General features: G+C 38.3%; 1 protein-coding gene across 1 annotated transcript; it reads left to right on the forward strand.

The window, feature by feature from the left end:
- The first annotated feature begins 33 nt into the window (after positions 1-33).
- Positions 34-25,323, forward strand: PRKCI (protein kinase C iota). Its single transcript, XM_080605417.1, has 18 exons — positions 34-294; positions 6,570-6,691; positions 10,077-10,166; positions 10,986-11,036; positions 12,188-12,273; positions 13,628-13,768; positions 14,633-14,687; positions 15,407-15,465; positions 15,904-16,080; positions 16,884-16,981; positions 17,987-18,073; positions 18,649-18,784; positions 19,036-19,123; positions 20,323-20,448; positions 20,551-20,630; positions 21,649-21,738; positions 22,049-22,164; positions 22,737-25,323. The coding sequence occupies exons 1-18, from the start codon at positions 185-187 to the stop codon at positions 22,822-22,824; spliced, it is 1,800 nt and encodes a 599-aa protein (XP_080461543.1). The 5' UTR covers positions 34-184; the 3' UTR covers positions 22,825-25,323.
- Positions 25,324-25,421: the final 98 nt, after the last annotated feature.

Consider the following 25,421-nt stretch of genomic DNA (forward strand, 5'->3'; position numbering starts at 1 on the left):
GCGGGCGCCTCTTGGGCTCTGCGGTATCCCCCCCCCTTTCTTCCCCGCAGTGGTCCCGCCCGGCCTGGGCGGGCTGAGGGACGGCGGGGGGCGCGCGGCCGCCGCCTCCTCGTAGCGCGGCCCCGGCCCGGCCCCAGCCCGCTCCCGGCCCCGGCCCGCCCCGGCCGCCGCCGCCGCCCCGGGGATGCCGACGCAGCGGGACGGCAGCGGCACCATGTCGGCTCCGGGCGGCGGAGGGGGCGGCCTCGGCGGGGACGGCGGCCACCAGGTCCGCGTGAAAGCCTACTACAAGGGGTGAGTGCGGCGGCGGGGCCGGAGGCCCGCCCGGTGCCCCCCTCACGGCCCGGTGCCCCCCTCGCAGCCCGGTTCTCCTCACGGCCGGCCCCGCGCTGCCGCCCCCCAGCGGGGCTCTCGGTGCCACGGCCGGGGAAAATCGGGGAAAAAATAGGGGTTTCGGGGCCGGGCGCTGCGCGTTGGGCTCTTCTCGGGTCTGAAGGAGGAGAGTTGGGCTGAAAACCCGCCCCGTAGGGTCCTGGGGGGTTCCCCGGGGGCTCTGAGGGAGCCGAATGGCAGCGAGGTGCTGCCCCGTGTAACGAGCGCTGGAGGCCTTCAGAGAGAGAGCCTGGGTGCTGCTCTCCAGCAGCAGCGTGTAGTGACATATGCGATATAATATAAAGTCTGCCCTGCTGTGGGTGCGCTACCCCCTGCTAGGCACCGACAGTTAGAGGAGCCGACTTTAAAAGTCTGAGAGCAAGGGTCATCGGGCCACTGAGTTGGGTAGGAGGTGATCTAATCAGAAAACAATGCAGGTTGCATTTTTGGGTTAAGATTAAGCTCTAGGCACTCTCAACAGCTTCCTTCCAGTTACCTGTGTTAAGTACAAGAAAAGATTTATTATATTTACGGTGTTTGCTGTCTGATATCTGTAGCATTATAGTTTTAAGGAGAGGTACAGAAGCCTTGCTGAGCACTTGGCATTTGGTAATGCCTTTCGTTTCTGGCCTGTGTCTGCTTTGGGGCTTTTCTTGACAAAAGTGCTGTACGATCTGTGTAAAAGAGTGGCATAATCTGTGGTTTTATGAGGTCTGTGAAATGCTTTCAAACTAATAGTACGTGAAATTCTCTGCTCTTTGTTTTACAGTCTCTTTAATGCACCATTTCTTAAAGAAGTGGAGATGGCCCTGGCTATTAGCTGACAGAAGCGTTCGTTCGGTCAGGCAGTGAACTAAAGTGGAAACTGCTCTGGATTAAAACCATTTATTTTTCCTCTGCTGGGTCAGTTTTAATCTTGATCACTTCCACATGCAATCATTTGACTTCTTGCTTTAGTGCTGGGAGGCTGTGGTGCAAGAACAGAGATAAAGCAGCTCAGGGTTGTGGGAGTGCAGAAGAAAACTGCTACATTGGAGAGGAATGCTGGCTCATGACACTTTAAATATTAGGTAGTAATTCCACAGGCACTGGAATGTTTCCTTTGAGTTTCATCTGAGTTTCATCTGCTGACTTTTTAACTGTTAATGCAATTGGCTGTTTACTTTTAATAGTGGCACTGAATCATATGGGCAGTTGGTTAACCAACAAACTAACAGGCTGAATACCTTTGTAATGATTCATTTCGAGGTCTAAACAAATTATTCCCTCCACTCTCCTACAAAGCAAGTCTCATGCCCACTTCTCAAGCTAGCATTATCAAGAAATGGATAGCAAAGGAAAACATTTTACTTGCGCTGGAATGACTCGGAGACTGAGGATCTAAATGCTGATATCAAAGGCAGCGTTTTTGCTTTAATCAAATAAACTGTATCAAGATTAGAGCTGGATAGAGGATTTTTAGGGAAATACTGTTAATCAGGAAATGTTAATCTTTCTTAACTTTTTTCTGATAGAAGCCTTTAAATGGGATGTAGAAGTTACCGTGCAAGTCTCGCTAGGAAGGTCTTTTCAACTTCCACTTGTTTTGTCTGGTCAAAGGAAAAAAAAAGAAAGCTCCCCCCAGGAAAACCCCAGCCCAGCAAGTCAGAAGCCCGGGCTGGCTCTTGGAAGGTCGGAGCCTGGCGGTGGGGCTGCGCCTGCCAGCTCCAGAGGCTGAGTCCCAGCCCCAGAACATCGCACCGTCTGGCCAAGAGCCTAATTGCTTTTCTCAGCCGAGACAAAGGCTTTCATGAAGAACTCTTTGAAGGGTCTTTGTTTCATTCAACTATGCAGTGGTAATTCTGTACCTTAAATTCATGCAATATGTAAAACCAGGAAGGAAAATTTTCCTAAAACAGATCATGAGAATGAGAGGATGGGAATTCCCAAACACTTGGGAATTGGGTTGAGTTTACCCTGATATTTCCTTCTCTCAGGTAAACCAACGTTATCATAGGGCTAGTTTAAAAGGCTGAAAATAGTCTTATCTGTTTTAAAGGGTTACTGTCATCAGGGCAGGGTGTGTGACAGAGGTTCCTGACTGAGTTGGTAGGAATTTATTATAACTAAAGTTCAGTGCTTTTTCGTTGGTAGAGTAACAGTGTGTATCAGCTTCAAATGTGCAGCGCTTACACAGCATCTGTAATTACAGCCATTTTAAGTGTCTAATTTTTAAAAGTTTACTTTTTGGCTCATCTCATTTGTCGTGGATGCTTTTTGTCAGTTCAGTACCAGAAGCTGTTACATCAGGGGAGGATTGTGTTGTAGTGGGTGAAGATAGGTAAGGGTGATAGGCTGAGTTTGCACTATGAATCCTATAGAATTGATGCTGATTTAAAAAAGACAAAAACAAAACCATCTTGTAGAACCGTTTTCTGTCACGATTGGAACTGCTGTTTTTTTTTCAGTGGTTGGCATAGATTACGCACTGTTTTAACTGCATAGGCTGTAATGTAGGTTAGACTTTTAGTGTAGTTAAAGGCATAGGATAGCAGTGCTTTACCCACAGACTGTTTGATTTGTTTTGAATGAAAAATACTCCTGGCAGTCCTCTCGCAGTACATGTTAAATTAGGCTCTTTTCTTAATTTTACATGAGTGGATTAAGTGGTGGGAAAGAAAAAAGAGTTCCATTTTAATTGTAAAATCAAAGTGCATCTTCATAGATATTTCCAGAAAATTACTTTTTAAAGTTTTTGATTTCTCACATCCTTTGTTTATATTATTCTTTGTCTTGAGAACTTTCTGGTCAGTTTTTCATCTCAATGTCTTCTGTTAGATGTCTGTTGAATATAAAGTTCTGCAAAGGAAAGTGTTCAGCTTTAAAAAGCTTTGGTACAAGCCTATAAACATACTTTTACCCCTTCTTGCAGTTTCAACACTGATTTCGTTTTGTGGCTGGCTGCTTTTTCTGGTGATGTATTTTTTATTTCCCCAGAAAAAACGGTTGTGCAGGAGGAGACAATTTCCAGACCTCAGGCCTTCTCTGGAGAAAGAGACACTTAAATCATGTAAGATCTTATCGGATCTTACTGCAAAGATACTGAAACAGCAGAATTCTCCAGGAGAATTCTTGCTTGGGCTAATTTCAGTGAGCTAAGGCCTTAACGACTAACATAGGTGTGTGATAATCATGTGGATATGTAATTAATCTGTGACTAGATATCTCTGCATCCTCAGGTATACGTGATAGCCGTAGGAGGCTCCAGACAGAAAAATCGCAAGCAGTATTCTCACACAGAAGCTTGAGTTTAGAAGTAGAGAGTGAGCTAGGTGTATTCAATTGCACTTAACTGTCAGCATTGTGTTTTTTTCTCTTTGTTGTTGCTAAAGGCTCTTGTGACTGCTGGATGATGTGTAAAAGAAAAGGCATGAGAAAAGGTGTTTGATCTCAGAGGAAAGGTGGGACTTGCATCAGTACAGCTCTTTCCTAAGGAAGACAGCGTCAGAGTGGTCTTAGGTGCAAGAAGTGTGGAAAGTGCCATAAAACGTGGAGGTGTGATAGCAGAGCTACTCTGGAAGCGAGACTTAGCTCAGGAGAAAACGTCAGTGTCACCAGTGTGGTTAAAATTGCAAAGTGAGCTTGTAGGAAGACCTGTAATCTTTCAGTTCCTGCATCATGTAAAGCTGCCTTCTCGTCTGTAGAAAAAAACGTGCTAGGTGTTGCTTGTAGCCTCTTGTTCACATTTACATTCCTCCTTTGGTTTAATATCGCTTTTGGCTAGGGTTCTGCAAAACGCGCCGACAAGTTGGTGTTTGTTGGTTCAGACCGGGTGCTTTTCCAGGTCTGTTCCTCGGCTGTCTGATACATGTCCGACTGAAGGTAGTAGCGTAGTACTTTAGAGAATTAAATTCTAAAATAATAAGCTCCTCTTTTATTTGTAGGGCAACTAGTTTTCCATTTGAAGGGCAACTGTTTTGCCACTTGAAGGCAACAACAAGTAGGAAGTGTTCATTCGGTCTGTATCAGCTTTACTTCAGCAATCAGGGAAGGGTTTTTGTTCCTCAGCTGTTCAACACATCCTAATATCGTGGATACGTGACATTTGCTGTTCACAGTAGTAACGTAGAGATAAACGTGTGGACCTGAAAATTTTTTTAAACAGTTTTTAGTAATTTTTTTGATCTTCAGTTTTCGCTAGAGCAGCAGTGATTACCGCCTGTCAGGACTGTGGTCTGTCACCTGCCTCTTGTCTGCCAGTAGCAGTCATACGGTTGCGCTGCCCAAACCTACCCTCTCCCATTGTGTACCAGATCAATCACAAAATAAACTGGAAAAGTTGAAATGTTCAGCTCCGACGTCTTAGCGCCCTGCAGAACTTAACCTTTTAGTGAAGGAATAAATCTGTGCAGGGAGGTGGGTAAATGAAGGGATGGTGAACTTTAGCTGCAAATCAGCGAAGTTGCTAAGCGGTGCGGTGCCTTATCTCCCTGCAGAGACGTAGGTCCCTGACAAACAGGAAATGCAGGTTGAGGCTTTGCCTCCTAGCAGGGCCTCCGCGCTCGCTGGTGATGCCTGGTGTCAGCAGCGCGTGCGAGAGCTAGTCCTGAATAGAAACGGAGCGGAGCTGCCTCTTCACTCCTCTCAACTCTGATTCCATCCTGACGTCAGTTGTGTCAGCAGAGGGACGCCTTGGCTTTTTCCGTCCTTTCTCTTGTGTTTTTCTAGCTTTGCGTTTAGTGCCTACGTATCAGGGTACAGATATTGTTTTGTCTTGTGTGGAAAGAAGAGGAGCAATTTCTCAGCCAGCTGTAGCAGCTTTCTGACTTTTCGGATTTTTGAGGTGTGATTTCAGAATCCTGACAGTTTATTGGAGTCTTCCCCCTAACTAAACTAACTCTGTGCTCATAAGGCCAGAAGTAGGCTGTTTTAGTGTGCTTAGAATTTGCTAGTTTGTGTGCTGTTGAACTCAAAGGAGCCTCTGCAATATTCAGACGTGTTTATCATGCCTGTTTGCTGCCCCTCCTGGAAGTGTTTCATGTTCCGTGACCACAGTGTAAGCCACAAACTGCTGGATACAATTCTGCCCCTGTGCGAGGTGGTTAATAGACATTGATCTTGATGTGTATGTACATTTCAGTCTGGTGGGTGCCTTGATGTGGATTTTGACCAGATACAAATGGTGTCTGTTGTTTCCGTTCCACACCACCACCAAATAGTGCTGGCATTGACAACTGCAATGAACAAATTAATCTTAACTGGTCGAATTTTGGGGGGGAAAATGAGTGTCACAGGTCAAACGTCGGGCTTATACAAGACGTTTGAAGTGTAGTGTTGTGAACAGTCCTCTTTTTTTTTTCTTTCCTCTCTTCCTCTCCACCTTCCTCTGAACTGTACCTCTGGCATCCTTTGCTTAAAGGGCTGCTACCCTGCGTCACCTGTTCCCCTGTAAGGCCCAGCAAATACCAAGACAGTGGGTCAGCGTGTTATGTTAATGCATTTAAAGCATCAGGTTAACTCACTCTCCATCTTGATTATAACAGAAATACCAGTTCTGCATAACAGTAAAGCACTAAATTTTAAATCTAAGTATATGCTTTGCTCGTCTGTTCACCCTCCCTGTCATTGTGGTGAAGCATCACCATGTCTTTTTAAAGGCACTTTAAATATTTGGAACTTTTTTCCACCCTCTAATCTGGTAGGCAACCTGTTTAATATTTTTCATTAATGTTTCATAACATCTATGCAATTAAAATTTAGTTGGAGAAGATGCATACGTTCTTTAAATATTTTGGTAACCAGTAACAAAATAACTTGTTAGAGTAAGGAAAACCACCAATACGTTAGTAATGTCCTTCAAAATGTTTGCAGCATTTAATTCGTTGTTTTCCACTGATGTAACATTTCATTTCTGTGTGCCGTTAAAATCTCCTACAACTCACTTCAAAGTTATTTGGGCATGTAAATCTTATTTTCTTCAAAAGCAGATGGCTGGAGGAATAAATGTCAAAGCAGTAATAAAAATCTCTCGGAGCCTGACTTGCTGTAGGAAGGACTCATGGTGCTAATGGCTTATTAATATTGCTTCAAGATTTTTTTTAGGGGGCTGTAGCAAGAGGTGGGCTTTATATTTGTAGTATGTGGAAGGCATTAGAGGTAACAATGAAATGCTACGTGTTACAGTGTAGTTTCTCAGACTTGTTTTTTCTCTTGCTCAGGGACATCATGATAACGTATTTTGAACCTTCCATCTCATTTGAGGGACTGTGCAGTGAAGTCCGCGACATGTGCTCCTTTGATAACGAACAGCTTTTCACCATGAAATGGATTGATGAAGAAGGTAAATCAATACTTGCCACTTGGCTTTCTGACAAATATCTCATCAATATGGTGCTAAGCTTTCAGTCTGTCCTCTCCCTTTCATCTTTCCCTTTCTTTCTGCCTTCACAAGATAAGCTCAATGTTTTTAGAAATGGTAAATCTGACTGCAAAAGTAATGGCTACCCAATGCCCTTGTAAGTATATCTTCATTGTTGTTATTTCAAATCACTTTGTGTGGAGCTCCGTTTCTTTTTTATTTTTTAACCAAATAACCCAGTGACCATTAAAATGTGAATTCAATGTTTGGATTTTTTAGGAAGGAAATGGAAAATGTGCTTTTAAACTTGAAGGAGCCCATGATTCCCCATAAGCCTTAACTGTTTCAAAAAGAGTTAAACTAACTTTAATGATACAAAATACCGTATTTGTATGAAGTGTTGGTACAATTTAATATATAGTTGTACATGTAACCACAAAACTTATTTTGAGTGTTTGCATCAGCTGTTCCTTTAGCAATCTAAAGTCTAACAACGCATAGTTGTTAATTAAACTTTTTATGAGTATTAGAAGAAAGAATTGAAAGAAAATACTTCTCTGAATGGTAGCTCTGAATGATCTGTGTTATTGTTTACTTCACATGAAAAAAAGTTCAGTCAGTTCTCCCTTTTTCTTAACAGATGTAGTCCAGTGTCCCTTCTGAGCTGTATGTACACATCAGGAATATTTTGAAAAGCTTAATTGTAGTTCTTACACCAATGCCATACAGAAAGTGTTCTACACAAGTTTTGAGCTGCACCAGAGACATCTGAATTATGAAATAGCAGTTATATTAGCATGCTAAGTACTTGATGGCATAAAAGGCCATAACGTGCAGTGATTTGTCTGCAGTGATTAGTATTTGTATGCAGTGATTAGCATAAATGGTGCTTGTAAACCTGTTTTCTCACAGCTTTCCCATTCAGAATTGGGTGAGTGCCAGTTAATTCACAGCTTAGAACTAAACATGGACCAAAGTTGATTCTGGAGGTGCAATATGGGCAGGTGTGCTGAAGATTACGGTCTTTAGATTCTAAGCAGGTTTTCTCCCTCACTCTCCCACCAGGATTCCCAAGTTATTCACACAAGGCAGATGCAGTTAAGGAAAGGAGCAATGTTTATGGCCAAACTTCTGTGCAGTGGTGCTATTTGAGTTGGATGTGCACTTCACAGTAAGCTGGCAGGTTTGTTTTATCTGGAGGAGGACGGTGGACTTTTCACTGAAGAGTCTGGAGAGTCGTAGTAAGAAGTACACCTCTTTTTAGTGAAACGTGTTTGTAAAAATAAAAAAAAATTGTGCGGATTCAGTGGTTTACTTGAAGCAACAGATTGTTCTACCTCAACTTTTGCTCTTTGATCGGAAACAGGTAAAAATAGGAATACTGCAGTTAGACTTTTTTCATGTATTCACTTAGGATACTGTGTAGGTGTAGAGAATTGTGTATAACTACTTCTGTTTCTGAGAGGTAATCACACAAAGGCAAACCTAATTTAGTTGAGTAGAAACGAAAAAAAAGGTCACGTTCAACTGGAAAATGGAGTTGAACTTGGTTTGGTTTTAGAAAAACTTCTGTTTTGAACTTCTTGTTAAATAAGTCAAAATTGAATATTTTCCACTGATATTTTATCTGGCTTTAGATAACTGCAAAATTATGACTAGTTTGTTGTTGAAAGAATATTTGTAACACATCTTTTTTTTTTTAATACTTAGCCACCATTAATAATACTTTGAATGAAGACTTCTGTTACTCCCCATTAGATTTTTAAAGTGAAATTGTGAATCTGAAGGCATTGTGGGAAAGATCAGTTACACACTATTGCCATTGTGATCACCAATAAAAAATAAATGTGCAAGTCAGATTTAATTATGAGGCTTCCTACTAATGTCTGTAAACCTTCTGTGCCTAGTTCAAAGCACTGCGTATGCTCTTGAAAGTCTCCCTTTCTTCTGCCAAAAAGAAACACAAAACTGTTTGCACAGGTGTCAACAACAAATGAAGAAAAACTGGTTTGTTGATTCTCAGTGAGTTTGAATAAATATTTGTTCCTTCTCCTCCCGCCGTGCTCTCCATTGTGTGAGTTTGTGCGGTGGGTAGGCGGTTTGATGTCCAGATAGGCTAATGGGGCAGGGACATGCAGTATGATGAAAAATGGCTAAAGGTGACTTCAAAGACTGGAGTGGTTTTGAGTATTATGAAATTCAGAAAAGAATAAAGATAGAATTCTGATAATGGACAGTCTAGATCCATTACTAGTGTTTTAGCAGTAAAAATGAATGGATGCATTAGAACCAAAACAAATTATCTAGAAAAACTTTGGTAGGGCAGGTTTTAAATTTCTCTCTGCCTGCTGGGTATGTGGTTCTAGTGCAGAACCTCAGCAGTGTCCCTATTAATTTTGTTATACTTTAGTAGAGAACAGTTCATAAATTGTTGCTGGTTGGCTTTCCTACCGTAGTAGTGACTGCAGACTGGAAGCAGCAGACCTCGCTGATTAGATTCAGTGTAGCTGAGGTGGAAATTGTTCTGCTTTCCTCCAATTCTGTTACTCGCAACTAGCTTACCGTTTAAGGGAGTGGAAAGTCGTATTTCTGTTAAAAAATTGGCAGGGTTGCCTGTATGGAATTTCAGCTAGAAGGAAGCTTGTGCTGCCCATGTGCCACTGTACAAGCAGGCAGAGAGAAGTCCTGTGTTCTCGCACAGGATATCTTGTGCAGGTGGAGAAAACAAATTGATAACCAGAAGTGTTTTCCGTCACTGGGGCAGAGATAATTCAGATTCAGCAACAATTCAAAAGTGTTTCAGTTGTAGTATTGTTTCAAGGGAAAATACTTTGAAGAAGATTTCTTCTTTTGAAGAAGATTTTTTTTTTTTTTTTACAGCATTAATAATCTGCATCAGATGCTAAAGATAGATTTTCAGTGCGTGGCTGTTCCTTTGAGTATTTAAAAGTTTCCAAACACTGAGAGACTCAGGAGGTGAATTAAAATATCAGAGGAGTTCTTTAGATGAATCGCAAGAAACAGGTGAAGTACTGTCTGTGTCCAAAAGGGTCCAAGGTTAGAAGGTGGTCCTTCTTGCTCGTGATGGTGCATACAGTAGATCTCTAGCTTGATCTCCTTTATTTCTGTAAGATTTTTCCATAAGGTGTCCTGCACCTCTTGTACTGAAATAACGTGTAACTTCGTAGGAGACCAAGCCAATGATATTTTGTGGTTATGATCTGCTTGTGACTTGGGAATATCTTAGATATTCCTACAATAATAATCTTTCGTACAATAATAATCTTAGGAACAACTGTGAGGGAACTGTTGAATGGCACAGCACTAATCGGGTTAAGTTTTGTATTGTTCTCTTTTCTTTCTTCAGGAGACCCATGTACAGTTTCTTCCCAGCTGGAGTTGGAAGAAGCCTTTCGGTTGTATGAACTAAACAAGGATTCGGAGCTTCTAATTCATGGTATGGTGAAATTCAATATATTACTTCTAATGATTGCACTAACAAAGAAGTGTCGTTTTTACGTGTTATCTGTGTCTTTTGCGCTACTCCAGCTTCCTCAGTTAAAGTCTACTGTGGCATCTTGTCAAGAGGATGCTGAAGACCATGTACCACGCTTTTTTGCTGTCAGCACTTGCAAATGCCTTTTATGAAATTAAGTGAAGATAAAATACTTTGGTCTTAGTTTATTGATGAGACAGCTCCCATCTCTCATTCGTACATCCATCCCAAGGACCTTTGTATGCTTGCTGGCAAAGAATGATAGAAAACGTGTGTGTATGTTATACAGCACCCAAAGTTCTTCATCAGCTTGGCTGGAAGGAAGAGATAGCTTTTCAGCTTCCCAGAAAATCTTCTAAAAACTAGAAAAGAATTGTATCTGTTTTTGTATATAAATAATATATATAACACTGGAAAAAAAAAAGGGCTAGTACAGACAAGATCATACTTGGCTGTTAGGGTACTGTAGTATGATATTTATAGTCAAGGTTTCCAAATACTGACTGCAGTGATTGGGCACATGAGAAACCATCATCATTAGTTGTTGCTAGTTACTTTTGTTAGGAAATAACTTGGTTGCTCTGCTGTTTGGTTGTATTTCTCATGTGGATCGTTGTTTTGTCTAGCATAAGATTTTTGTGGGAGCTTTTCAGCTTGTTTTCTGTTAAACAAAGTTTTGTTAAAATACATTCTGAGTGCCTTTAAGAAGTGTTGTATTTAACCCAAAGATTTTTTTTGTCTAAAACAAAGATTAATAGAAAGCTAATGTTTTTCTTGCAGTATTCCCTTGTGTACCAGAACGGCCTGGCATGCCTTGTCCGGGAGAAGATAGTAAGTAGGCGTTTTAGTTAAGAAGTACTTAAAATCAGAAATTCCTATTCTAGAAGATTGAGTAGATTTCCTCTTCTTGACAATTTTTATATTCTATCATTTGGCTTTCTGTGCTTATAAGTATTAATAATGCAAAATCTCTACAACTTACATATTTAAAAGGAGTAGAAACTTTTGCTAAAATTAAGTGTTGTTTGTCATTTCTGAATCATTGTTAATAAAAACATTTTGCATTTCTGTTAACTATCCATGTGTCTCTGCTTTCCTTGCTTTTGCCTCTTCTATCGTGACAGTTTTTTTTTATTCTATTCCTGTCTCTAGTAGTTGTCAGATTGCTAGCTGACTAATGTGAGCAAAGGCTTGTAACCAGTAGTAATGAAGTGTCATATCACCAGTTTTAAACCAATGTTTAGGCAATATCAGGAGTATTCTCCAAAAACCTTTCAATAATGCTAGTAAATGTACTAACCATTACAGAGGTGATTTTCCGTCTGTCTTAATGTAGACTTCTATGCTGTTAGTATTCATTTTATAAAAGGTTATGGGTGTGTTATGCATGAACACATCTGTCAGTTTGATATCCAAGTCTCTGACAAATGTCAATGTACATGCTTAAAAATTAACTTTGGCAGTATGATCAGTGCTGCTTTTCTGAAAAAACAAGGTTGTAGACTAAATCTGAAATAGGTTTGCAACTCAGTGTAGTTTTGTGTATCATAGTTCTCAACTTTGGTTCCTGATAATGAAAAAATACGGTGGCGGCTGGGGACCTAAAACTGGAGGATTTGTGCAAGCAATCTTTCATAAATCAGGGCATGCTCATTAAATGTGCCCTCCTCCCTCCTTCCCTTTCACACAGCTCCTCCTTGAGTTTAGGTAAGGTAGGTGCATGTTCTGCAAACAAGTGCTTGTATTGTTTGGACCATTTTCCTTCTTTCGACTCACTGACAGTTGGTCATAGTATTCTACATCAAATTTTCTCCAAAATTTAAAAAATGAAGAAGATACTTAGAACATTACTCTGTGTTTCTATAAGGTTGCAAGAGTGAAACTTTACTCTGCAAATCACTTTACACAGAATTGTCCATGAGAAGATACTGTAGTTCTGCGTTTATATTTTTATGGATATAATCATATGTTTTTCCTCTTAGAATCCATTTATCGCCGAGGCGCCCGCCGGTGGCGAAAGCTCTATTGTGCAAATGGTCACACTTTCCAAGCCAAACGATTTAACAGGGTGAGACTCTTGTTGGGTATTTAAAACCATGTTACAGGGATGTCTAATTTTGTAATTTTAATGCTACTGCCTTGAAAAATTATAAGGTAGATTTACTCTCAAAATTTATTCTCATTTTTATTGATTGTCTATAGTACTTTTGGTAATTACAGCTTCAGGAAACTTTCTCAGTATAAAATCGGGCACTTAATAAAAAATAAATGTCTGTTATTCATTTTTCAGTACAGTCTGTAATGATATTAGTTAAATGCTCCATTGTTCCCTTAAAACCTTAATAGAGGGCAAACTTTACCACTCACATTAGATGACTGAGCTGAAAGTGCATTTGCAGTTCTTTATGTTCTGGGAATAAAAAAAGTCAGAGTTGCCTATGATGCACAGACTTTTCTTTCATTACTTTTAAACAAAAGCTGAGATGTTTTTCTAAACATCCTGCTTATGGTGGCATGTAAGCAACTCTAAGTAACAGATCAATTTTAGTATTTTCAAGAAGCAATAGTCAAACACAGTTAAGAACCAGGAAGGCTATCTGCTGTGTTTATTAAAAAAATAAAAACAAAAATGAATAAGCAAGGTTCCTTGACAGCTTCAGTACTCTTCTTTCTTTTCTAAGCTGAGTGTATCATGCACTAAATAATGCTTAAAATTGTCTCCACTAAACCTCATCTTCAGCATTATTCATCTAACTCTTTTCTTTTTTCTTCCTTTTTTTTTTTTTTTTTCTTACAATGCTCTGGGAAACACTCATTGACCTCTTCCTAGTCAAAGGCTGTCAAGGCACCATCACAGAATCACTTTCCCTCTTGCTTTGTAGGCACCATGTTTTCATGGTTCTTTTGAGTTGTGTTGAGTGTTCTTCAGTGAGTGGTGACCCTCCCATTTCCTGTTACCTGGTGGTTTGACTGTGCTGAAGCTTTTGCTCTCCTGCTTTTCTCTCTACAAATTTAAGGACTCATCTACACAGAGAGATGATGAGACACTTAGCAAGTCAGTTTGGTTGCAGGAACCTGCTGGTTTACCTGCACTGCTTTTGACCTGGAGTTGGCTCACATCTCTCTGGGTCCATGTGCAGCAGAAAAGCCTGACTGTGCCTGCACCTTTTCAAGCAGATGTGCTCTTTCCTGTATGGCAGTTGCTGCTTATTGTTCATTTGTAATTTCTGAGCTCTTCTGTGGTATCTGCCTGTTCTATCTTTAAGTTCTGAGATAGGGACTCTTCTTGCGTAGTGCTAATTTCATTAGGGGTCTCTCTGATCTTCTATCCAATATTCTTCAATAACAAGAGTGTGGAGCGTGTCTAAATAGTTTTTGTTTACTTATGCTCTTCAGTCGGTTTTGTTGATTTGTCATTCTAGCGAGCTCATTGTGCCATCTGCACTGACCGAATATGGGGCTTGGGTCGCCAGGGATATAAATGCATCAATTGCAAACTCCTTGTTCACAAGAAGTGTCACAAGCTTGTCACTATTGAATGTGGACGTCATACACTACAACCAGTAAGTATGGTTTGTCTGAAAAGTTGTCTTTTTAAAAACAAAACAAGCAAAAACACAAGAAATTAAGCAAAAGAGCCCACTTCATACTAATGGCTTTCAAACTGTAGTCTGCAAATAATCATATTAGATGAAATCTGAAAGGTTATCATTCTTTGTCTGCTGTGTTAATGGCAAGAAGGTTTCAGAGTCACTTAGCAAAGTGGCAGTTCAGTGAGAAGATTTAATTCTTGCATCTGTTATTTATTCCTATGACAGATATATTTACCTTTTCCTTCACTGTATTGTTATGCTGTGTATGTATATATGTGTACATATATATGCACACGACACTATTTTATATCTTCAAAGTGAAGTGCATGTAAAATATATTCTCTAAACACGTTAGATTATGTGACTATTTTCTATATAGAAAAGGAAGATTGAGGCACAAAAATTTTGAGACTTCTTTCAAGCGACAGAATCATCTTTAGTTCTTGAGTCTCCGGGGGGGGGAGTAAAATAAATATTTTTCCTAGTTTAATGTTAAAAGCAGACATCTACAAGTCTATATTCTGTAAATTCATTTGACTAATATATGTACTGCTAAAGTACTTGAGATTCTCTGTCTCAGTTCTCATCTGCTGTACTACTTTTTCTCTGTTGTATTAAGTTGTCACTTCAACAGCTTCTGGAAACTTGTCATAACTTCTGGAAAATAGGTAAAATAAGGACTACAGTTCTTAATATTCATTGTGTATGAATTAGAGCAGTAACTATGTTGATTCATCATGTTAAAAAGTAGCTAGATTATATTCCTCGGGGATCGATTATTGTCTCCAAAGTAATGTTTTTCACAGTCTATTACAAAAATGTGCTTAATTGCAGGAACCAATAATGCCTATGGATCCATCATCAGTGCATCCAGATAACGTAGAATCAGGTAAGATCAATAATTTTTATTCTTTACTGTATGTAGATGAAACATGAACATGGATTTTAAAATGAAACAGGATAATTTTAAGCAAATTATTCTTAAAACCTTGTTTTACTTTTATTAATAGAACAAAAAAATAAGAGATCCTTAATACCAAGGGGAAAATAAATATAAAAATCCCTTAGTTTTCTGTATCTTGCAGTGTAAGAAACTAGGCTAAAAATGAAAAATCTAGGCAGTCAGCTACCTTTTCCGATTGATATGCTGCATATTTTAAATGTCCTGAACAAACAATCAAAAAAAGCCCTAAACACAATAACAGTGGGAAAAAAAAGATCAGTAAGGTTTCTATGTGATCAGTAGACAAACAAATTCATTCTTGCAACAGTCAGAATGGTCATCCTGATGTTTGAATTTGGATATAGACAATGATCAGTTAAAACAACAACAACAAAAAACTGATGTTTTCTGTGTTGGGGTTAGTCTGAATGGGTTTCCAAATATCATTGCAGACTCTTGTATTAGCCATGATGATCGTTAATGCAGTATTGCTAAAAGAATGATTCCAATAGTTCAGAAACAAACAAAAAGGGTTGCCAGTTTTGAATACTTATGTTACATACATTTAAACTGTTTCTCTCTTGCTTTGGTTCTTGTGTGTGGAAACGTTATGGAAAAAGAAAATACTTTCATGTCAAGTCTAATTGTTTTTCTTGCACCTCTAGTGATTCCGTATAATCCATCAAGCCATGAGAGCTTGGACCATGTTGGTGAAGAAAAAGAGGTAAAGTATCTAACCATACTAACCATATTCAGAAATCTTCAAGTCTTTCTCTATTTCAATGCCTTTGTAATTTAACTTGTTACAAAATGAAAACTAGTACATAAAGCACGTGTGGGATGCTAACTCAGGTGTATGCATGTACGTCTTGCAAGCTGTTCTACTTTGAAACTTGAGTTGAGATGCACTTTGATTTAGAAAGTATTCCAAACTCTTCCAGTTTCACTTGTTCTCATCTGCCACGTTGCTTCTGCCTCCTTCTTTTCCCCTCACATTGCTTTTCAAGGGTAGCGCAGTTTTAAGAACAAGTGTTATTTGAATCACTTGTTTATATTCATTTTGCTATTCTGTTTGAAATGCTAACTTTTCTTAAACAACAGCAACTGCAGTTGTTAAAATTGACAAGCCTGCTCACTAATTCCAAAGTATCTCTGTTACCAGGCAATGGGCATTAGAGAAAGTGGCAAAGCTTCCTCCAGTTTGGGTCTTCAGGATTTTGATCTGCTCCGAGTTATAGGAAGAGGCAGTTATGCCAAAGTACTGCTTGTTCGATTGAAGAAAACAGAACGCATTTATGCAATGAAGGTGGTGAAAAAAGAACTCGTCAATGATGATGAGGTAGGCAAGCTTTTTATCAATAACTCAGCAATTCTTCGGAAGAGCTTTAGTACCTGCAGCGAGGGGGTGCCAGGGTTCTAGGTCTGCAATGTTAGTTGAAAATTATGCATTATACATTCTGCTTCTTGAAAAAATATTTTTACAAGTTCACAAGACAAATGACCAATTTTGAGGTCTTCATTGACAGACTGGTAGTTCGTAGCAGTTGTCCAGTGCCAGTGGTTTCTGTCGTGAGCCTCATTACTTCAACCAGTGTTGTCACTGTCATAATCAGCACTGTCTGCAGCAGTAACTCATGCAGAATTCAAGTTAATGAGCCTCTCACACTTCATTATTTTGGAGCAGTATTCAGTATTTCTCCTGTTGGGTTCACTGGGCTGAAGAAGAAAGAGGTGGAGTCTGTTTTTCATATGTTCGAGTTTGTGGATTTTTTGTCACAACTGAGATCCTCACGATGTCATTTTACTTGCTCTTCAAATCAGTCATCTGTCTTAATTTGGTTGTAGCTTACACAGTGATTAGAGGAAACTTGCAGTTTGTAGGAATTGCAGTATTCAACTGCCATATTCCTCTTGTTGCTGAAGATTTCCCTGACATTTCTTTAGGCTACTCTGTAAAGATTTGAGTGACTGTGGTCTGCTATTCAAGAGCTTTTGCCTCTACTTCTTGGTCTATCATTGATTTCTTCTGCATTTGTTAATGCTACTTCACATTCATCTGCACCAGTTTTTCTGCTAATTGTCTTTAGTATTTGACCTACAAAGTACAACAATCTTTATCCAAATGTCTCTCTTCTTAAATAGGACATTGATTGGGTTCAGACAGAGAAACATGTCTTTGAACAGGCTTCAAATCATCCCTTTCTTGTTGGACTACACTCTTGTTTCCAGACAGAAAGCAGGTAAAGGTTGTGAGATGATAAGATAATAGTCTTTTATTCAATAAATATTTCCTATTGTTAGCACCTCAGAGGCCTATTTAAACGGTTAAGTGTTAGTTAGGTAGTAAAAGTCAATGTACTGTAAATCACTGTAGCCTTTTATGAACAGAAGGCTTGTTTATCATCTAAGCTTTTCAGATTGGAAAGATGCAAAAGATTGTGAAATACTGGTTGTTATAATGGGAAGGATTCTAGAAAGAAAGAGAGAGAGATAGCCAGCAGACAAAAAGATGCTTGAGAAGTAGAAGAGACAAACTAGAATGGGAGGAAAAAATAGGTTAAGGAAGGTGAAATCAGTAGTAAAAATAAATAAAAAAAAAATTAATCTAAGTGATGCATAGACTCTGAAGATGAATCTCTAAGCAGAAGTTGGAAAACAATGGAATAGAGATGAAAATGTTTTTTTGTGTTTCTGTATATAGGAAAAGAAATTCAACAGTAAATTACTATTCTATACAGTGATAATTTTCAGTATAAATAAAAGTTATTATATATTTAAACAATGTTATTGCTGTACGAAAAGGTGATAAGCTAGTGGAGCTAAGTGAGAAGAGTATTTGTAAGATATTAGTAATTTTAATTATGAACAAATGAGATTAAGAGGATCATGAAGGAAAATGTGGAATTTTTTTGTGTGCACAGACACTGATGTCAATCTGCTTATATAGTCACATACATAATGATGAGAAGCGGTAGTTGTAACGGATTAACATTTTGGGAAGGATTACTTACTTTCCTCTAGCAGTAAAGAGATTATCTAGCGAAACTTTGTATACTTGATTTTTAACTTTGGGAGTTTATTCAAGGGAAAGGAAATAGGTGAAGCCAACCATGTTATTAGAGAGATGGGAGGAATTAAATTGACATTGTCCAATAATAGACCTGTAACGTCTTAAATATCTGTTCAATGAGAAAATCTTTCAGCTTTGTATAGAATCACTTGTGATACACTTTTGTGTGTTTCAGGTTATTCTTTGTTATAGAGTATGTAAATGGAGGAGATCTAATGTTTCACATGCAGAGGCAGAGAAAACTGCCAGAGGAGCATGCCAGGTATGTCTAATTGCAGATTTATTTCATCAGAATGGTTGGTTTTCTGACATGGTGGTGAGCTTGTGAATCTTCTCCAGATCTTAAGAATTTAAGAAATTTGAAACTGCATCCTCATTTTAATGCTGCAAGCTACAATATTTTTTGTTTCAAAAAGGACCTATAATTGGAATCACTTAAGAATTGCTTGTATTAGCATTACCGTTGATGACTGCATCTGATTCTGATATTTTTCTGGAAAAACACTTCTGTAGTATTTTTTAAATTGTCTAATGATAATGTGTTTCTTTTAGAACAACCATGAACAGCTGTCTAGGCAAATGTTGAGTTCTTCTTGCATGTATTTGATCTCAGGTTGAGGTGAAAGGGATGATTTCAGCTGACATTAATATTACTTCAATTTTTTTTGTGTGACTTGATAGAAATGGTTGTATAATTACAAACAACTTACCTACTCACCTGGTGAAAAATTATAATGGAATACATAAGATGCTATTTAGAAAAGTATCAATCTACCAAGACTGATTTGGTGTGTTTTTTTTGATTATTTGGGTAATCAATATCTCTTTCTACTCTAGGTTTTATTCCGCTGAAATCAGCCTAGCACTGAATTATTTACATGAACGAGGGATAATCTACAGAGATTTAAAACTGGATAATGTGCTACTAGATTCTGAAGGGCATATTAAACTCACAGACTATGGCATGTGCAAGGTAAGCTGCAGTTCCTTGCTAACCAGTAAAATCAACAATTAAGAAATTGTTCTAATTTAAAATATGCAGAGACATACAAAGGTGAAAGTTCCAAGTATTTGTTTATACACAATGCAGATAGGCTGTATACTCATTTCAAAATGAAAGCAGCTTATTCAGGACACTTGCATTAATTGCACATGTAGTCTTTAGTGGAGCGGGAGAGTGGAATCTTTTCCTAAGATGTATTTTCTCTCCACCCTTTTTTAAAGGAAGGACTGAGGCCTGGCGATACAACTAGCACATTCTGTGGTACTCCAAACTATATTGCTCCTGAAATTCTTCGGGGAGAAGATTATGGTAAGTTGCATTTTTCACTACCCTCATATAACTTTTGGCTTGTCTCTTACTCAAGTTGTTTGGCAGTGGAACATACAAATCTCGATCGGACACCTGATCCATCTAACTCAACATTCTGTCGGAAGAAGTGAATAAACCCTTCAAAGACAGGAAACATTACACCAAGCAAAAGAAACACCATGTCTCCCACATTTTAGCTTTTTACCAATCTTGAAGAATAGCATGGGTCTTCTAAACTTATTATTGTTTATAACTATTTTATATACCCTTAATGATTTACTTGCTGTCTTGAATTGTTTTTGTTTTTGGACCTTTGTATTTGGCAGCAGTGATAGTAATAAATGTGTTGCAAAGGGCTTAGGTAACAGACATCCCTTTCACAAGGTTCGGTGTTAAAAGAAAAAAATGAAATTGTCTATGCAATTGCTTGTTCAGGAAGTCCACAAGATTCCTGAAGCAAGAGATAAGAGAGTACAGAAGGCAAAGGGTTTTTTGTGTATGTTTTCTCTACTTACCCTTTCTTTCTGAGCTTCCAGTGCTGTGCCAAGCAGATCTTTGATCTGTGTTTTTTCCTTAAGATTCTGAAAAGTTCCACAACTACTTCCAATTAAAAACCAAAACAACAACAAAAAGTGTATCTGTACTTTCAAGTCTACTAACTGAATTGATTGTCTCTGTTTGACTGGCTTAATAACATCCTTCTGTCCATCCTTCCTTGCGCAAACTTTATAGGCCAAACAGACTATATCAGTCTAAGCCTAGCCGCTGGATTTTTTTTTTCTTTAGCAGTGCATCATAAAATAGATATGTTCAGCTCCATAAATGACTGTCTCTCTGCTATTAAGAGCCACGTACTTCCTTCTTGTCCTTCCCCCGCCTCAGATAATGCACTGTTGGTTAGCAATGACTAAGCTTATATATAGTCTAAGACTTTAAGGTTGTAACACCAACCTTTAAACCTGTTGCGTTTCCTTTTCTTTGTACAGCATTCCTTCCTATCCTGCACCCAATGAACCAAGTAATGTCTGTTACAGCTGTTACCTCTCCTCTATTCAGTAGTTCATAGAGAACTACATAATCAGAAAGACTGTCAAATTTTTGAGCTAATTCTTAAAGCAAGTCTTAATTTAGCCCTAAAAATGTTTGTATTTTTGCTCTAAAAAACCTTAATCTTGTGTATTTTCTCTTGTGAATTCTAGGCTTCAGCGTAGACTGGTGGGCACTTGGTGTACTTATGTTTGAAATGATGGCAGGCAGGTCACCATTTGATATTGTTGGAAGTTCTGACAACCCTGATCAGAACACAGAAGACTATCTGTTTCAAGGTAAGTACAATGAATGTTCATATACTTCAGTGCTTTGTCTCCACTTACCTTTAATCTAACCTTAAAGATGCAAAGGCTGATGTGAACGTTGGTTTCTTGCAGTAATTTTGGAAAAACAGATCCGAATTCCCCGATCCCTTTCTGTTAAAGCAGCAGGTGTTCTAAAGAGTTTCCTTAATAAGGTAAGAGCTAAATCAGACAATTTGAGACTTCTCAAGAGAAGCTGTTTTTTAAAACCTGTTGACTAATTGTTGTGTAGCAGATGTATCTTACCTGCTGTACACAGAGACAGGGTAGAAAAGGTGTGAACATATTGCAGAGTTTTAATGGGGCTGGGAAACCTGTTTTAGATATTTCTCTTAGAACCTGAAGTTTTAGATTCTTAGTCTGGGGTTGAGAGTAAATTTCAAATTTAAAGGTTTAGAAATGCTCTAAATAATTTCTTTAACTTGGGGAATTGGACAACTACCAGATTTGTCTGGGTACTTAAACAGGAGTTTAGCAAATCACTCTGACAACTTCTGATGACCTTCTTGAGGAAAATGCAGAGGCACTATGCACTTGCTGTTTGCTGGTAGCTAACTAGCCTGATAGTCAAAACCTACATCTGTGGCAGTGGATTAGTCTGAGCACATGCTGGGTTTTATTTAGTGAGTTGCAAAAGTGGGGGGAGAATAGCAGGAGAAATCAGATTTAGTTAAAATTACTCAGAGGGTAATACTGTTAAAGCACGCTGCTTCTGTTGCAGCTTCCTCCTGTATTGAGAGCTGTAGTGTTACAGCCTCCTAGTGGAAAGACTTGTTAAAATAATCTTTCAGCTGTATTCATCAGGAACTTGCAGTTGCTATCCCAGTGCAATTGCCTGGCGTAGGCAATCTGCTTGTTGAGAGGGAAGAGTCAAATTCACTTGTGTGTTTCAGAGCTTGGTTAGATTACAGTACATTTAAACAGGTCTAAATAAAAATGAGGAAAGATGGGGTGGCTGTTATATATAATTTAGTTATAGGCTTCCATATATTCGTGCCTGTTTCAGACAGTAAATTGGAATGTTTTCCAAAATAAATAATGTTAACTTAGTTCTCCATTGCCCTCTGTGACAGAATTCATAACAATTCATAATTTCTCACAGAATTCATGTTTGTCTTTTTATTCATGTGTAGGCCATGGCACCAATTTAGAAATATTTTTGTTCTTGCACAGGATCCAAAAGAGCGTTTAGGCTGCCATCCTCAAACAGGATTTGCAGATATCCAGGGACATCCGTTCTTTCGCAACGTTGATTGGGACCTGGTACGTGAATACCTGTTGGCGTGACTTACTTTCTTTGTACACAGTGGTGACTTGACAACTTGTTTTGGTTGTATGGGATGCCACAAAAAAAAAAAAAAAAAACTTTCAAAAACTGTAAACTCCTAACGGGTGTACCATAGTCATAACACAGAACTTTTTAATTCTTTTTACTTACTGTAAGTACAGTAGTTTAATAGAATACTCAAAGAAAGCATACAAAAGAAAATAAAGACTAACTTTCAGCCTTGTTTAAAAATAATTCAGTAGGTTGTAACTCATTTTTGGTGTCACTAAATGCATTTATTCTTAGATGGAGCAAAAGCAAGTGGTGCCTCCGTTTAAACCAAATATATCTGGAGAATTTGGTCTGGATAACTTTGATTCCCAGTTCACCAATGAACCTGTGCAGCTCACTCCAGATGATGAGTAAGTAATACAGAATTTAAGACATTTTGATGAGTCAGTGAAGGAGTTAGATAAAATTATAGAATAGCTGTATTTATAGTACAGAGAGTGTATGTAAAACAGTAAATAATGATTTCTTGTGTTAGTTTGGAAAATTCTTGTGTGTGTCCTCATGGTAGACTTAGAAAGGATGGATTCAATATTGTGCTATGGCACGATGTAGAAATCAGCAGTTGGAAAGCTACTATAAAGAATTTTAGTTTGAAAAAGGATGAACAAGTGCTATTTTACAAGTTTTAATGGTATCACTTGCAAGAAACGAACACGTGAAGGAGAAGACCTGTTTTGTGTGGTTTATTTCTGCATTACTTTAAGCCATTATATTTCTAGAATATTGATCCCGAGTGGTTTTGTGTTTTGTCACAGTTGCAGGGGCTAGAAAAAAGTTACAAGGAAAGAGAGGGTCAAAAGCAAGAAAGGGGAATGTTCTCAATTGCAGTCTATTGTAGACGTCTATGTTTGAGGACAAACTACCAGCTAATCTTGCTGCCTTTTAATTTTGTTGAGCTAACAACTGTTTTTAATCTTAATAGTGATATTGTGAAGAAGATTGACCAGTCTGAATTTGAAGGCTTTGAATACATAAATCCTCTTTTGATGTCAGCTGAGGAATGTGTCTGAATTCTCCATTTCTGGACTGTGCCAATTGTTACTCTGTTCGTTTTTGCATGGATAAACATCTCTTCATTTGAATGCACTTGCATAAAAATGAATAACAAAACGTCATACCATTGCCACCTAGCGTGGATTACTCAGTAATTTTTCTTTTTGTATTAATTGTCATCTGGGACAGTTGTTGTGCTGAACCTCGGGCTGCCAGAAGATTTAAAATGTAAACTTCCCAGCAGTCTTGCCAAACTTGAATTTTAATATAGAAGTTGGTCTCTGGGGTTCCTGACTGAACAATGGGATCTGGCTGTATAATTTGCCAATACAGTGTTCTGATAAAGGAAAGTTTTCTTACTGCTTTAAGAATACAAATTGCATTAGGGGAAGTAATAAAATATCATTAAAGGACTTCCATTTTTCCAGCAAGACAAGTAAGACCTCATGACTTTTGTAGTTCTAAATCTAAATGTGTGATAGCCCTCTTCTCCTTAGATGTCGAAGTTGCAGCTCCATCTTACAGCTACATTTGCCCTTCAGATTTAAATGACAGTAAGGAAAGCAGATTTTTAAACTGAATAGGTCAAGAATGGCTGTTCTCGTAGAGTATATTGATCCTGTCCTAAAGGAGTTGATTAACTCAGTATTAGAATCAATAGGCTTCACTCCAAAATGATATACAAGGACTTGTACGCGGTTTGATACACAGAGTGCCTTTCTGAGCCTGTCCCTTTCAGTGAGGGTTGTGTGGTATTAAGTGTCAGTTTAAATAAGTGGAATTCAATTAATACTTTTAAAAATTAAAATCTGTAGAGTGCAATTTAGCAGGAATGGGCAGCTAATACTGAAGAATGCAGAACCTCATGCTATTATTTATTGCTTTCACAGTTTCTGTCTTAATGTATTAGAACTGCATACACTACAGCTATGGCCTAGGTAAGGGCATTGTTTCCCTTTTTTTTAATCTCACTGCCATACTGTTGCCAGTGGAAAAAGCACATCTAGAAAAAAAATAGGTGCTGTCCACAATGACTCCCTTAACTTTTCCATTTATAGACAGTAATTTGTAATCACAATCAAACCTTACATGTCGGTAGTAAACTCAAATCTAATAGTAAAGCAATCGGAATAAATAGAACAGTTCAAACTAGGACTTTTGGGAGGTGTGTTTCTTACATTTCACGTTGGTAAACAGTGTAATATACAGCACGGCTTATTTTTAATGTTTGAGGAATAGTTTTGAATGTCTTAGGCTGAAGAAATGCCAAATGTATCACTTTTTTTATTTTTATTTTGTATTTTGGGGAAAAGGGATTAAGAGACATTGAAGAAAAGAATCTGTATTATATAAATAAGAGCTGTACGGCAAGCTGAGTGTTACTGAAAGCAGATTTAAGTGTCTGTAAACACGTTAGCAAAACTTATCTGAAGCTTTTAATAATATTTCTGTTTAGTCAATGTCTCTCCTTGAAAAATTCTTGTGTGGTGAAACTGTAGATTCATAGCACCAATCTTGCAGTGAATGTTTTCACTTACAAGTTAGCTTCAAGGGGAGAGATTGCACAAATGCACAGTAGTTGGTAGTATGGGGTTTAGTTCATACTTTTCTTTGCAACGTGAGTAGGAAACAAAATATTGGACTGAGTTTTCAAAACTAGGAAGTGATTGGAGGGGCCTCAATTTCAGGGAAACGTCGAACCTCTGCACTGTTAGAAGTCGGGTTCCCTTGAACTCAAGTTGTGTATTTTCAAATGTAAACTATCAGAGTAAACCTATTTCTAAAGAGCAACTAATAACTTCAACGTGGTTAGTTCATGTGAAATGAACTGCTTGCGTGCAGTTTTAAAATTGCGATCAAGTGTTTAGCCTTTGACTCTTACACTTGGGTGACTAGTTTAGACATCAGGACTTAATTGGTATTAAACTTTGAAGTTACTTCAAGCAAGAAAAAGGTTGTACAGTGGCTTAATTTCATATGGGGTATTAAGTAAAATGGCTTTACGTAGGGAAGGGCATTTCTGCTGTTCATCACAAAAGTGTAATGGAGTAGTACACTGTCTTTTGTGCTCAAAGAAAAAAAAGATGATGTTACAGAAAAGAATACTTTTTTCTATTTATATATCTAACCATTGTCAATGACATAAATCACAAAGATCTTACATGACTGTAAGTCCATTTTTAAACTTTAATTTTCTCCAAAGTGCCATCATATTAACAGTTATTTTTCACTGTTGAGCATATAGCAAGTGTCATGAATATTCAGAAGGGACGTAGGGTGTAAACAGTTCAGGGCAGTAGGCTTTGTTTTTTTGAATACAGTGTCTGCATCAGAAGCATGATATATTTATGTGGAGTTAACCTTTTTGTACACAAGTTGGATTCTTATAGGTGCTCTGCTAGTTAATATTGTCACTATTTTCCTGTTTCATGTGGAATGTGGTCTTGAACATTGTTGTGTAATCATTCCCTTTATTTGTGCACAATTTTTACTTTAAATAAAACATTTACATTAGGCCTCTGTGTGTTAACCTCAAAAACAAATACTGCGAAACTCTGTGATTTGTTTGGGATCCCTGGAAGACCCTTAACTATCCGATATACCTGTGCCAGCC

Source organism: Anser brachyrhynchus (assembly GCF_964034855.1).
Source record: "Anser brachyrhynchus genome assembly, chromosome: 9".
Classification (NCBI taxonomy): domain Eukaryota; kingdom Metazoa; phylum Chordata; class Aves; order Anseriformes; family Anatidae; genus Anser; species Anser brachyrhynchus.